The sequence below is a fragment of the Rattus norvegicus genome, chromosome X (assembly GCF_021556685.1).
Source record: "Rattus norvegicus strain SHRSP/BbbUtx chromosome X, alternate assembly SHRSP_T2T, whole genome shotgun sequence".
Taxonomy (NCBI): domain Eukaryota; kingdom Metazoa; phylum Chordata; class Mammalia; order Rodentia; family Muridae; genus Rattus; species Rattus norvegicus.
In genome coordinates, this window is record NC_141554.1 from 39,848,740 (window position 1) to 39,863,114 (window position 14,375).

At 40.4% G+C, this 14,375-nt stretch overlaps 1 protein-coding gene across 1 annotated transcript; it reads right to left on the minus strand.

The window, feature by feature from the left end:
* Positions 1-8,954: 8,954 nt before the first annotated feature.
* On the minus strand, positions 8,955-11,841 carry RGD1560203 (similar to ferritin heavy polypeptide-like 17). The gene has a single exon (XM_087601207.1). It carries the CDS (start codon positions 9,628-9,630, stop codon positions 9,100-9,102), a length of 531 nt encoding a protein of 176 aa, XP_087457333.1. The 5' UTR covers positions 9,631-11,841; the 3' UTR covers positions 8,955-9,099.
* Positions 11,842-14,375: the final 2,534 nt, after the last annotated feature.

A 14,375-nucleotide genomic window follows, 5' to 3' on the forward strand; every position in this document is an offset into this window, starting at 1 on the left:
CCAAAAGTCTATTGTGACTTCTTGAGTAATTATGATAGTGTAATTTCATGAAAGCATCAATGTCCCCTTAGTTTAAGAATTTGAATGACAATCACAGTAATACCAGAAGTCCTATAGATATCAAGTCTCATTTTAAAACTTTCTTAAAATGACTTTCCTCTAGGCATTGAGGATAAAAGTGCAGATTCATAGTGGGAACATATCTCACACTCTACTGGAACCTCACAGTCTGGGGTCTGGGGTTTGGATCTGTAGTATGGCTTGTAAGAACCAGGTGTAATGGAAAACAAAAGAGACACCAGGGGGGCTGTTTACTTTAGATCTAAGTCTTGAATGCAAAACTAACCTCCAGAGCCTTCACATGCTCTTGCACACCTCCCATTCTCAGACCCAAGCATGATTTCACTATGCTCAGCAGAGCCCTTGCCCCCACTCAGGTTTAATTATCATAACTATGGCTGCAAAAGCACATGGCAAAGATTACGGTTTCCATGACCTCACTGATTTCTGGAAAACACACTGAAATTACAGGAAAATACATGTATTTTTTTTCTTTCTGAGATTTAAGTACAAATCCAATCACACATTTCGGCTGCCTCCCTTGGGCCTTTTCTTCCTACCACCCCTCCATCCTCCAAATGCAGATTCTCTTATCTCTTTTGCTAGTACCAAATTCAGTAATCAATTTCAATGAATTCAGGGTTAACATATACAATCATTTATCTATGCTCTAAGTCAATAGATGTGTCTATTTGCGTAACCTTCTAACAACCTCAGTTGGATAAGTAAATTTTAAAAATGTAGACTTCTTTATTTTTATTTTTCTGTTTATGAATGCTTTTTCTGCACGTATGTATGTGTATCATGTGTGTCCCTGGTGCCTTCAGAGGTCAGAAGAGGCAGTCAGATCCCCTGGGACTGGAATTATAGTTGGATATGAGCTGCCACGTGGCTGCTAGGAATAGAATCCAGTTCCTCTGCAAGAGAAGGAAATGCTGTTAATCACTGAAATAACTCCCCATTTCAATTATCTACGTAATTGCAATTGTAGTCAGCTGGTACTATGGGAACTGAAAGAGACCTCAACTTTTTAATAGAGCCTGCTAATTCTGTGTCCATATCTGTGAAATTGGACCATCTCAGTGTTTCTCACCACACCTTGTTTTGTACCATGAGATTAATTCCCAATAGCCTATTGTAGGCAGATGGCTCAATTTATATGGCCTATTAGATGCTTTCTCTTTCTGAATCATGTTTCCTTTTCCACATTTTTATTTGCGATCCCATTTGTTTGTTTGTTGTTGTTTTTTTGTTTTTTTTATCGTGTCAAGCCAGGAGAGGAAGAGAGGAGGAGAGGAAGAGAGGAAGAGAGAGAGAGAGAGAGAGAGAGAGAGAGAGAGAGAGAGAGAGAGAGAGAGAGAGAGAGGAAAAGCGGAAGAGGAGAATGAGAGTGAGAGCGATCTCATTTGTTATCCTATTTGTTACCCCAAATACTCTACTTGCATTAACTATGGAGAGAACCTCAAACTATCAAAGAATCTATCAAAGGTTGAGTAGGACCACTGAAGAAGTTTCTGTTAGCCCACTGACTGAATGTGCAAAGCAGCATGGAGATGATTGGGGAACCCTTGGGAGCCCCAGAGCAAAGAGGGAGATTGTCACCTGTAAGTTTCATGTGAGAAAATGCATTAATTTTGGTTTCTCTTTGTCTCTTGCCCTCAACAAATCCAAGCAGCCCCTGTTGTGGGTTTTTCAAGTGTTTGCGTTCCAGTCATCCTACTACCTACTGTCTTCTCTTACTAAATAAAGTTAGGATCAGTTTTTTAATGAAAGCAGCTTTTTCACAAGAGGGATCTAAGTTTCCATTCCAACTTTTCCATTTTTGGTATAATTGCGCCAGCTTAAAATTTCTTTTTGAAGTTCAGTTCATTTGTCTGTAAATTCTGGGCAAAATGCTAGTTAGATAGATCATTCAATGAAAACATTTAAACACCTACAATGTAGTATTTATGTGCCATCCCCCCCAGAGAGCACAGTCCCGATTTGCTGCATTTTCTCCCCTTTTGACATTCACAGCATAGATGTGGGATATGGGGTCAGATACCTGTTTTCACTAGGCCCGTGACTATACGAAACCTCATTGTTTTCCTTTCACTATAAGAGGGGGACCCATACGTGGGAATTCATATCTCTGGTCAAGGTTAAGCACATAATAACACAGTTGCAACTATACAGAAAATGTTCATGTAGTAGGTGAGATATAAGAAGATTACAGTGGTTAATACTGACTGAGCCCTTTATGACATGTCAGATACTGCTTAAAACATTTTAAATATGTAAGCTTATTTAGGCCACCTGAGAATCCCTAGATGTAGTCACTATTCCTTGCTATTTTCATCATTTTTGTTTTAAGAATAAAGAGTACAGAAAGGCCAAATAACTTGACAAAGGTCACAAGGCTGATATAGAGTCAGAATGTGAAGCCAGGTGGTAGGAATGAAGAATCCCATGGGATTCATTAGAGTTTGCCTGTTCAAGGCACGGTCCATGTTGGAGCTTATTAGAAATGGAAAGGCTCTGGTGGGCCCACTCTAGACCTACTGAATCAGAATCTGCATTTCAGTGAGCTGTCTAAAGGAATCACTTTCACATCACAGAATTTTGATGAGCTAGCACTCCCCCCCCCCTTTCTTCCTTGCTTTCTTCCTATCCCCAAAGCTGCCCTTCTCTGAGTTAGGGCTTTAATACAGCTATTTTCTAAGGTCCAAGAATGCCTGGGCCAAAGAGAATTCAGTAAAATATAATGGATTATATCAGAAAAACTGGTATGTAAATGCCGGATAAACTCCGAAACACACACACACACACACACACACACACACACACACACACACACACGAGTTGTGATCATGGACAGTGCTGTAGGTCTAGACTCTCTGCCATCATAGCTACCCTAACAGACTCCGTGGACCTTAACCCATTGTGCATTTCTCATTGGCCACTAGGCATTATTGCTGACAGCTATGCTCTCACCCACCTTGCTAGTTCAGGAAGGAATTTGCATACGCATAATTGTTTTGTTTTCTTTCTTTCTTTGTTGTCATGGTTACCCATTCATTTGCATCTTCAAGCTTCTCTCATATTAACCTGAAAGTCATGCACAGCATCTCCTTCAAGGAGGAAAAATATCATGCATGAAGGGTGGGGGAGAATTCTGATTCCCAAGTGTCAGGGTGATGGTTTTAGATGAAGGCACCTCTAAAGTAGAACTGATTTTTAAGTTTCAGCCTGATATCACAATACATCAGGAGACCTCTTCCTCAGATCCTGGGGTGGGGGAGCTGTGCATCTTGAGTACATGCATGTCCCAGTGGTAGCAAATGTGTTTTGAGGCAGAAAGCAAGTCATTATTGTAATGTGAAATGCAGAGGCTCTGGCAGAATCTCTCAGTGCAAAGACGATAGGGGAAAAAACACATTCCTCCAAGGCAATTCTGTTCTTCCAGCAGATCCTGGGAAAAAGTTTGCTCATTAAGTATTTGTCTCTGATGATGTAAGTTATAGAAGTACAAAGGTCTTTGCACATTTCTTAGTTAGCTACCTCATTCGCATATGACTTTGTGCATTCTTATTCAGTCATGTATAGTACATGAACCACTCATGAACATAATGGCTCCAAGTACCATTTTATTGGTCACAGTTCACAGTGGGTGAATAAATTTAGTGGGATGAGTCTTTTGCTTATCCTGTCTGCTGGGGCAACAGTTACCCTAGATGCTTGAATACACTAGACTAACCAAGATGACATATTTGCATGGATAGTGATTGATGCAGATATTTGGTAGAAATCTTAAGTTGACCATAACTTTTGGATTTTCCCTCCCTGTGGCCTCTCTGCATGCCTTTGGTTTCTCTCAACATGATGGCTCAGTTTCAAATGGAAACAGTCCTAGGAAAGGCATAGTGTATCAGTCAAAAGAAAATACTGATTCAGAGAACTTATACAGAGAGTAGAAACAATAGAGTACATATGTGATATGGGAAGGGATTACTCCATTGGGTTACCTATAGTTAGATGGAATAGAGAAACCAGAATATATCTGCTCTAAGAAGCTAGACTTTGCTCAGAGGATAGTTTTTCCTATTATGGTCTCAGGTGTGAACTACCTTTTCTCCCTTGATACTTGTATCCCTTGACTGATACATGAAATAATGTCTTTAGTGTTATACATTTCTAATGTCTAATTCTATTCTTTTTCTCTCCTATGTATACTACATATCTATTCAACATTAAATGTGGGCCATTGGACTATGATACTTACCTCCATCTCTGTATTGGTCATCTGCTCATTATATGTCACTCTCCTTCCTTCTCTAAGATTGTCTCTCACTGTCACCGTAATAGCACTCCTGTCATGATCCTTGGAGATTTCCATACAATGCCTCTCTGCTGCAGTTCCCCCAGTCACTTTGTCTATACCTCGTCTGTACACCCCCATGGTCACACTCTGGAATTATTTCTAGTTCCTTTGCTTCTTTCAAAATCTCTGTTCATTGGAGACATCAAATCTGAGTACTTGTTTTGCTTTTGTAAAAGGGAGAGCCGAGGGATGATGAAATTTCCTGGAATATTTTTAATGCCTTCTGGCTTCAAAACAGGAAGGTTTTAAGCAGTTTTTTGAAGTGCTGCTTAACAGGCACAGGCAAGCTTCCTGCCATCTACTAGATGTACTGAGGTTTAGCATAGTGTGGAGCACAATAAAGAGGAGTCATGATGCATTTAGAGCCCAAAGGGCCCAGTTTGAGATTTACTTTACGTGTTGGCTAGTATAGTTTGTGGGGAAATTCACATAGTTTTTCTGATCATTAGTTTACTTATATAAAACAATGAAGCCATTCAGCTGAGTCTGCCTCATTGGAATTATTTTCATTTTTGAATTGTATTTTATCTTTTTATTGCATTTGCATACAGAGTAATGGGATTCATGCTAGCGTTTCCATATGCATGTGTCATTATCATAGGATTCCTTGAGGATTAAATAAAATGATACATACATGCCAGCTTTTGGTCTGAACAATGTCACAGGAAAAAACAATTTTAACAAAAATGTTCTTCATTTTAGAAGAAATGAAGATGGACTTGAAAGTTTGCTTGGGAAGATGCTGATGCGTACTGCTGTATGTTCACACTTGTTTCTAGTCTCCCATTCTTCCACCTTGGCTTCTGAAAGCTATAACAGTGATATAAAGAATTATCCATACCAGATACTATGCCAAGGCTATTTGCAAAAGTGGACATAGTTTTCAATATCATGGTGTTTTTAGCTGGTTTAGGCTAGTCATCAATACATGACTGTGAAAAGAGCTGCAAATAAAACATCATCTGGGAGGGCCTGCCCTAGGTAGATCTAACTTGGTTAGTCTATAGAGAAGAGAGTGGAAGGAAGGTGGCATTTAGATGGGGAAATGAGATGTATATGTTTTTCACTGCTGCCATACCAAATTTTAATAACTTAAAACCACATAAGTTTAAGATCTTAGTCCCAGAGGTCAGAATCTCTCAAATCATGATATTGACAGAGCTTCACTGCTTCTTGAAGTTCTGTGGAATCCATGTCTTTGACTCTTCTAGCTCTGGAGACCATATTTCAGTTATGGCTCCTTTCTTCATTTTCAGAGTCAGCAGCATACTATTTTGAAATCTCTCTGACCTCTCACTTCTGGTAATATCATCATGAGTCCCTCTCTGATTCTGTCTTTTCTGTCTCTGCCTCGTCAGACCCTTCTGGGTCTCTTGCAGGATTTGACCCCTGCTGAGCCCTGCTGATACATGTGGAAGCCTTTTGTTCCTAACAAAGGAGCAGTCTGGCCTGGTACTCTTCCTGCCTTTTGTCTTCTCAGCCTTTGTCTTTGAGATTTAGGCTGGTCTTCCTGGATTTCTCCCTAGTTAATACAGGGCACGTAGTAGGTCTTTTGTTACTGAAGTCTTGAGCCAGGGTTTCCCACTGTGCTTCTCAGATATTTCCTACCTGGTGAACTTGGGGTATATATTTTGTGAATAAAGCTACAGGAGCCTCTTCCTCTTCTTGCTTGACACTAATAACCCGTGTGTGTGTGTGTGTGTGTGTGTGTGTGTGTGTGTGTGTGTGTGTGTGTGTGTGTGTGTGTGTTTCTTTAATCCCACAGGCTCTCGCCTGATTCTTGGTGCCGTGTCAGTGCGGGCATGGGGCATTGACATGTCTCTCTATAACCTATGTAAGGATACTCATGATTATAGTTAAGTCTACTAGACAATCTAGAATATTCTCATCTCAGTAGAACCAAATCTACCAGTTTCTTTTTAACCATATAAAATAGTGTATTATGGATGTGGGAACGATCTGGCTGTGACATCTCTCACTGGTTAATCACTAGGGTTGATTTGGTTGATCTGGCTGGTTAGGCAGATGTCCCTCCCTCACCACTCTAGGTGCTCAGTTGAAGAGGACAATCTTTCCCAAATAGAGGTGGACCAGTCTTTTGATCACAGTACATGAGTAGCTGCACTTCATGCTAGAACTCCCAAACAAGCTCTTGAAAGGTAAAAGTTTTAAAGTTGCCTCCCCCCCCAGACAAAGTTTCAGAAAGAAAACTGGCTAGGCCCTAGAATTGTATGTTCCAGGAAGCCCCTCCTAGGGCTATAGAATAGGTAATTACATCTGCTGGTTCAAGCAGCTTCTCCCAGGAGCTAGTGGACCATAAAGTTGAACAATCTTGAGAAGCAGGAAGCAGCTTCTCCCAGGAGCTAGCAGACCATAAAGTTAAACAATCTTGAGAAACAGGGAGTTTCTCCTTGTGATTTTTCACTGATATTCTTGTGATTTTTCCAATGACACCACCCCTGCCCCCTTGGGTTGTGGCTTCTTCCTTTAAATACCCTTTCTCCCAGCCTCTCGGGGTCGAACTCCACTGCCCCTGCGTGGGATAGGAGTCTTGACCCCAGTGCACTGGTTCCTATGGATAAACCTCATGTGATTACAGCAAGGATGGTCTTGTGTGAGTTCTTGGGGGGTCACGTCATCCCGAGACTTGAGTGAGAGTCTCCCCACTCCGGGGGTCTTTCATTCTCAAGATAATATGTTATTGGGCCTATTCATATCATTCATATCTGAATAACTTTGATGGGAGGCTGTGATTCTATCACAAAAAGAAATGACATTCTATAGCCTAGCATGGCTTCCTATCATAGACTCATCTAGACACACAAAATCCTGTACACATCCATCCCTTAAGAATATTCTTAACAACTTGTCTCTATGTAGAGATGTACGGCGAAGATTGTTTATGTCTGCCTTCATGCTGCTTCTCTTGGCTGCTCCCTCCTCACTCTGATCTCCTCTCCTCTCTAAAACTTCTCCCGTCCATCCTTCCTTCTCGTCCAGTGACAGGCCTTGTTCTATCCTGTACCTGCCTTCACCTGCATAATGATATTAATCTACATATACTACTCATAAGTAAAAATAAATTTTAGTAAAGGATAACATGTGCTAAATTGAATTATGAGATTCAATAGAACATCTTGAAATGAAAAAAAAAAAAAACTGAAAGCAGGTCTGTGTGGTATGGGCCCAGACATTTGGAGGGTAGAACATAAATGGGCTAGGACTAGATCATAAGGATCTTTCAGGATGTGTCAAATGATTTTGTATTGGTTCCTGAAGCCATGGGAAAACATCTGCAGGCTTTAAATAGGGGATCTGGGATATTCATATTTATACTCAAGGAGATAATTTTGCTATTGCATGTGAAGGATGGACTGAAGGAGATAGGAATGGAGGTGAGTTGTGATGCATGGGGTTGACATGGAGAGAAGATGGAGGGTGGAGAAGAGGCATGGGAAGAAATGCAGTAAGATGTGAATAGCTCTTGGTCACTAAGCTTCAGTGAAAGAGAGATAAGTGAAGGATGCCAAGAGTTACTATTTGGCTTAAATCCTGCATACTTGGGATAAATGGTGATATCATTCATTAAAATAAACTATGAAGCAGGACCAGGCTTGCTTCAGATACTCATGAGTTTGGCTTAAGATGGTTTGTTTTGCACTACCCAAAGACTATACATGGACTGACCAATGGCTCCAACTGCATATGTAGCAGAGAATAGCCTTGTTGGGGCATCAGGGGAAGGGGAAACCCTTGGTCCTGCCAAGGTTGGACCCCCAGTACAGGGGAATGTCAGGGGTGGTGGTGGTAAGGGGGGATGGATGGGGGGACACCCTTAGGGGGGAGGGGGAGGAGACAGGGGGCTTATGAACAGGAAACCAGGAAAGGGAATAACATTTGAAATGTAAAAGAAATATATCCAATAAAAACAAAAAATAATGAGACAAATGAGTTGGTATATATATATACATACACACACACACACACACATTATATATATATATATATATATATGTGTGTGTGTGTGTGTGTGTGTGTGTGTGTATTCCTGAATGCTATGGCCAGTGTTATTCAACTGTAATTTAGGGCCTTATAAATAAGAAGTGACCACAATTTATATTATTAAATGTCATGGCCAAAAGAAAAAAAAAGATTGTTTTAGTACACTTGAGCCATCCACAAGGAAGTTGCAAACTAGCCATGGCTACTGGAGAAAGAAATTTTCATGCCATCTTCCTGTAAATGTATGCAGTACAGTATGATAAAACTGAGTTAGGGAGAATAGGTAGAGGAGACAAGTTGAGGACAAAGAATTGAGGAAGCACAAACTAGTAGCTTAGAAAGGGGCATGGACCACTCAGGAAACAGAGCCCAGAAAGGTAGAGGGGAATTCCAAACAAGCATTTCCTGAAAGCCAAAGGGAGTGACTATTTTAAAAATGTAGTGAGTGGCCATCAGTACCCAAACCATTCAAGAGAGGGGAGAACAGAAAAAAATGGTTCGAATTACATCACCAAGGAAATTCTCTGTTTTTGCTTTGAAACAAACAAATTTTATTGCAAACAGAAACAGAAAACTGGTGAATTTGCTTCAAAAATAACATGAACTGACACCAGGTCTAATGACCAGAGGAAGACCCCATGGCAGTGAGGACATCCCAGTTCAGTCCAGTTGAAGCTTCAGGACAGGCTGAGCTTGTCAAAGAGGTACTCAGCCAAGGCTTGCTCCGGTGCTCCCATCTGGCGCAGGTTGGTCAGGTAGCCGCCTATCTTCTTGAGGACATGGACCTGCTGATCCAGACAGTGTTGCCCCAGGAAGTTGCAGAGGTGAGCATCACCCTTTCCCTTGGCCAGCTCGTGCAGGTTCAGCAGACTCTGGTTGATGGTCATCTCCATGCGGAAGGCGCATTCCATGGCCCGAAAGCCCCCCTGCCAACTTTTGCGGTCTGGTTTCGCGATGCTAGGCAGAAAAACATGGCCACCACGCTTATTCTGCATGAACACAAACATCTCCACACTGGCCTTGCAGTCGTGTGACTTACTCAGGAAGAATCGCTTGAAATTCTCCAGGGCCACGTCATCACGGTCAAAGTAGAAGGCCATCGACAGGTACGAGTAGGAAGCCTGGAGCAGCAGACGGATATGGGTGTTGACGGCCTCCTCACAGCAGCGGTCATAGTTCTGTCGTACTTGTGAGGATGCTTCGGCCATGGCGGGCACTTGAACACAACCACAGTCTCAGCAGTACTTGTACCTCCTCAGGAAGGCAGAGCGGGCACAAAGGGCAAGGGCCGGCAGTCCAAAAGTCCCTCAGAAGAGCGGAAGCGTCCCAGTGGAGCAGAAAGCGGAGGCCGCAGGCGGCTCTGAGGCAGCCTGGCGCGACCACGCCGGAAGTAATTGTTGGCGCCTGATGATGACATCATTTCAGCCTTCAAGGAAGTTCGTAAGTGTAGGCGGTGCATGTCAGAATATTTCTGCCTTCATCTACTAAAGTAACTGAGTCATACAAAACAAAAAACAAACAAACAAACAAACAAACAAACAACAACAACAACAACAACAACAACAACAACCGTAGTGAACTCACAGGAACATGAACTATGTGGAGGCACTTTCTAATTTGGGGACCTTAGTCTTTACCCTTTAGCCCCCGGCTGAGTTCATAGGCCCCTCTTTCATCAGAGTTCAGAAGAGAGAAGTGGAGCATGCAACTGGGCAAGGTAGCACCTGTACTCCCAGCATTTAGGAGTCTAAATTGGGAGGATTGCTGTGAGTTTGAAGTTAGCCTTCACAGTGAGTCATAGTGAGCTCCGCATCAGCATGGGCTACAGAGAGGAGGGAGGCATAAACACTTTAAAAACAATTGAGCTCAAATAATTGCCAATTGATAACATAGGCAGCCCATTCATTTCTTTCTGATATGTCTTAATCTAACCCATAGGAATTAGCAGTTCTTACACACATACTATCCTAAGGTCCTGATTCATAATCCAACAAAACTTTGTCCTATTCATTGAAGTGTGCTTCAAAATAAAACAAGGGGAAAAAAACCTCACAATATAGCTCCTGTCTTCTCACATGCCTGAGAGATTGCATCCCCATTGTGTTCTTTGTAATTTCTTTCTTGGGTGTAAAAGTGTTTAAGAACAGATCTTTGTGTAGACAAAACAAAAAAAATTTTTTAAAGGGGAAGAGGATGTTGTTATTGTGGGAGGGATGTCTAGCTTTACACTAGAAGTTTGAGCTCCTCACTTGTCTCTAGAAAATCATTAGAAAACAGTTTCTTGCCACCAGTCTTTTCATTAAAAAAAGTGTGTATAGGGCAGGGGTATCATAACACTTGCTGCAAGTGAAGACAACAAAGAGAAGTAATGAGAGGTTTGAATGTGACTTATTTGGTAAATTGAGAAGCAGAGAGATCTGCCCAATTTCACCTATTGCCAACAAAATGCACTTACATGTAGAGAAGTTATGTATAAGAATGTTTATAGCAAGTCTCTTATGCTGTATAACAAATGAGTCCCAAGCAAAAATTCATGCTTCTGTGGACCAGCCTTTAGCTTGGGTTCAGCTGAATTGTTCTATTGATTCAACATAACCACAAGTAGCTGCTCTTTTTCCCAGACCAGAACAATGTAATTGAATATTCCTAAGTATGAGGAACAGTCACAAGATAGCCAGGGATATCTAGCAACAGATAAGTGATGCAAAGTCATCTCTGGCTTTTGTATTCTTTCTGTCCATCTTCTGAAAAGTTCTCAGAGACTTGAAGGGGGTGATATAGATGTCTCATCTGTGGCTGAACATTCAAGCATCACTTACCACTTTGATCATTATGAGCCTCTGCAGTTATTGCTGCCCACTGCAAAAAGAAGCTTCTCTAACGAAATCTGACAGCAGCACTAAAGTACAGGCATAAATATAGTTATTTGGAGGACAGTTTGACAGACACATCATGCCTATTTAGCAAAACAACAGCAATGCTTTCCACACTAGGACCTATGGCCTGCTCAACCATGGGCCTATTGACTGGGTTTACAGTATCAGATATGAATTCCCTCTTGTGGAGTGGTTCTCAAATCCAATCACAAAGTGATTGCTGAGGTTTTAGAAAAGACTCAGTGGGTAAGAAAATTTGATGTACTATCATGAAGAACTGAATTTGAATCCTTGGACCCATATGAAAACCTGAGAATGGCAGTTCAGGCCTGTGACCTCAGTACTGTGGGGAGCTGAAACAGGAGGTTCATTGTATCTTGCTGGATGCCAGCCCAATCCCAGGTTCAGTAAGAGGTCCTGCTTTAAGGTAATATGATGGACAGCTATAGAGCAGGACACTCAATGTCCTCCTCTGGCCTCCATGCATGCATGCCCTGGTGCTACCACCTGCTTATACATGTGCACATGTATGACTCATACATATGACACAAAATTAAATAATAAGTAATTAAAATAAAAAAATAGTTGTTTACCACCATAACAGACTTAACACTATTGTACTAGGGAGCATATATTGTTTGACTGGTGTATATTGTATGCAGGATACACAGCTGAGAAAAACCATTGAGGGCAATTCTCCTCCAGCAGTCCAGAACTGTGAGAACTAGCCAGAAAGGAGAAAGTGCCCAGCTAATGTCCAGCTTGATAGTTTTATGTCTTTTGAGCAGTGTGTGTGGTATGTTCACTCCTTCAGCAATAGGACATTTTTAAAATGATTTTTAAGGGGCTTGTAAGATGGTTCAGTGCTTATAAGTACTGGATGTTCTTCCAAAGGATCTGGGTTCAATTACCAGTGCCCATATGGTAACTCACAATTGTCTATAACTCCAGTTTCCTAGCCTCTGCAGGCATCAGGCATGCATTTAGTAAACTGATATACATGCAGGGCAAAGTACTCATATACATAAAATGAAAAAATTCTAATTAAAATTATTTTCAAGTTTAAAAATTTTATTTTTAAAATTTGAACAGAAAATTGAGACATGGTCTTCCACCATAGCTTAATTGATAGACTGCTTAATATGCAGAAGGCCCTGCTTTGATTTCTCATACCTCCAAGACAAATAAACAAAACCCCCAGATAATTCATGTGTATATAATACAAAAATTTAAAGATATGAAAGAATGAACAGTAAAGGTTTCATTTCCCTTTTAATTTTCCAGATTTTTATTTCCTGTCTAAGATAGCAACTACTGCTGTTCATTGTATATTTCTGGAGATTTTTCTATATATAGTCAACTAGTGAATATACTTTTTCCTTCAATAGTAAAGTAGTTTATACTGCTGAATATCATAACTACATAGAGTTATATGTACTCAGGCCTAAAAATATATCTTTTTATATTCATACAAATATGTGTTATATACATAAAATAAAAAGTGTTCTGAGACTATATATACATTTTTAATCAGGACATGAAAATTTGTTTAAGTTAGAATTATATGTGATCTCCAATCTTAGTTTCCAAAATGCTGGAATTACAGGCTTGTCTAAGATCTGTTTTTTTTTAATGACTGCCTAACATTCCATAGTAGGATTGTGGTGTAAGTTGGGAAGCTGATCTTCTAGTGATAGATATATAGATGATTTCTACTCTGTTGCTATTACAAACAAAACTTCAATAAAGAGTTCTCTACACACATTTCTTGTATATACTCAAGCATATGTGTTTATCCAATCTGAATTTCATTTATTTTGATTTCTCTTTTGTGTTGCACTGTGAAGATCGGTATAATTTTGGAAGTAAGGTAAAGGAATAGAACATCAGAACAAAATTCCAAATATACAATCAACCCAGAAGGAGTAGAAGCAATGGTTAAAAGTTAGATTCCATGCCATGTAACTTACTAGTTCTCAGATTCCTCATTGAAAAAGGATGGATCGCCTCTCTGTGTTTTACACATAAATGGATTAGAATCTGGAGATACCTGTAAACAGCAGAGCTCAGATTGAGAATATCTATTGTGGGGTTGAAGAGACGGGTCAGCAGTTAGGATCCAGGGTTCAATTCCCAGCAGCCACATAAATGACTCACAGTGGTCTATAACTCTAGTTCCAAGGCATTTGACACCATCTTCTGGCCCCAGAGGCACCTGCAGGCATGTGGTGTATATCAACCCACACAGACACATATAATAAAATAATAATATAACATAATAATATAATCTAATAAAAACCTATTAAAACAAAAAAGGAAAATATTCATCTTTCAACTTCCAGTTCTATGTTTTTTCTAATACACACTTACAATGTCTTTCCTCACTGTAATATTTTTTAAGAAAATTTATTAAAAATCCAAACTGATGGTTTTCAGCTCTGCCTTGCAAGTTGGTAGCATAATTCAGAGCAATGAAGAAACTGAATGTGTGTTCTATTTCTACTATAGGGATTGCAGAGTGAGGGAAAGACAGAGATGGATATTTTTTAAAGCTCAGCCAAGGGAATATTTGGCTCCCCTTTTAATAAAACATAAACTAAAGGTAGTGGTAGTGGCTGCTCTCTTACACAGAGATGCACATGGCTAAAAGAGATTGGATAATATTGTGAGTGGAATAAGATTTTCAGTAGAACTTTGAGACAACAAACTGAATAAACAGGATGCTTTTAAACTGCTTTGTTTCAAAACAAGGCTAGGGGTTTGTCTCAGTTGTTAGAATGCTTGCCTAACACACATGAGGCTCTGGTTCGATCTCCAGTCACTATTCAAACTAGGTATGGTGTGTATGTGTACCCTCAGTACTTGGGAAGTGAAGGCGGGAAGTTGACAGTGATTCCTGATTACAAAGCAAGTGTGAAGGCAGCCTGAGTTATGTGAGAGCCTGGCTCAGATAAACATGAAGGGGTGTCCTATATATTTTACAAAGATAAAATGGCTGAGATTCACACACTCAGGCCTTGCTGTGGCATAAATGCAAAGCTTAGGTGAAGTCAGCTGCATGCATGCACATTTGAATG

Coding starts and splice junctions, on each gene's coding strand:
- RGD1560203 (XM_087601207.1), bottom strand. CDS start 9,630: ATGGCCGAAGCATCCTCACAAGTACGACAGAACTATGACCGCTGCTGT.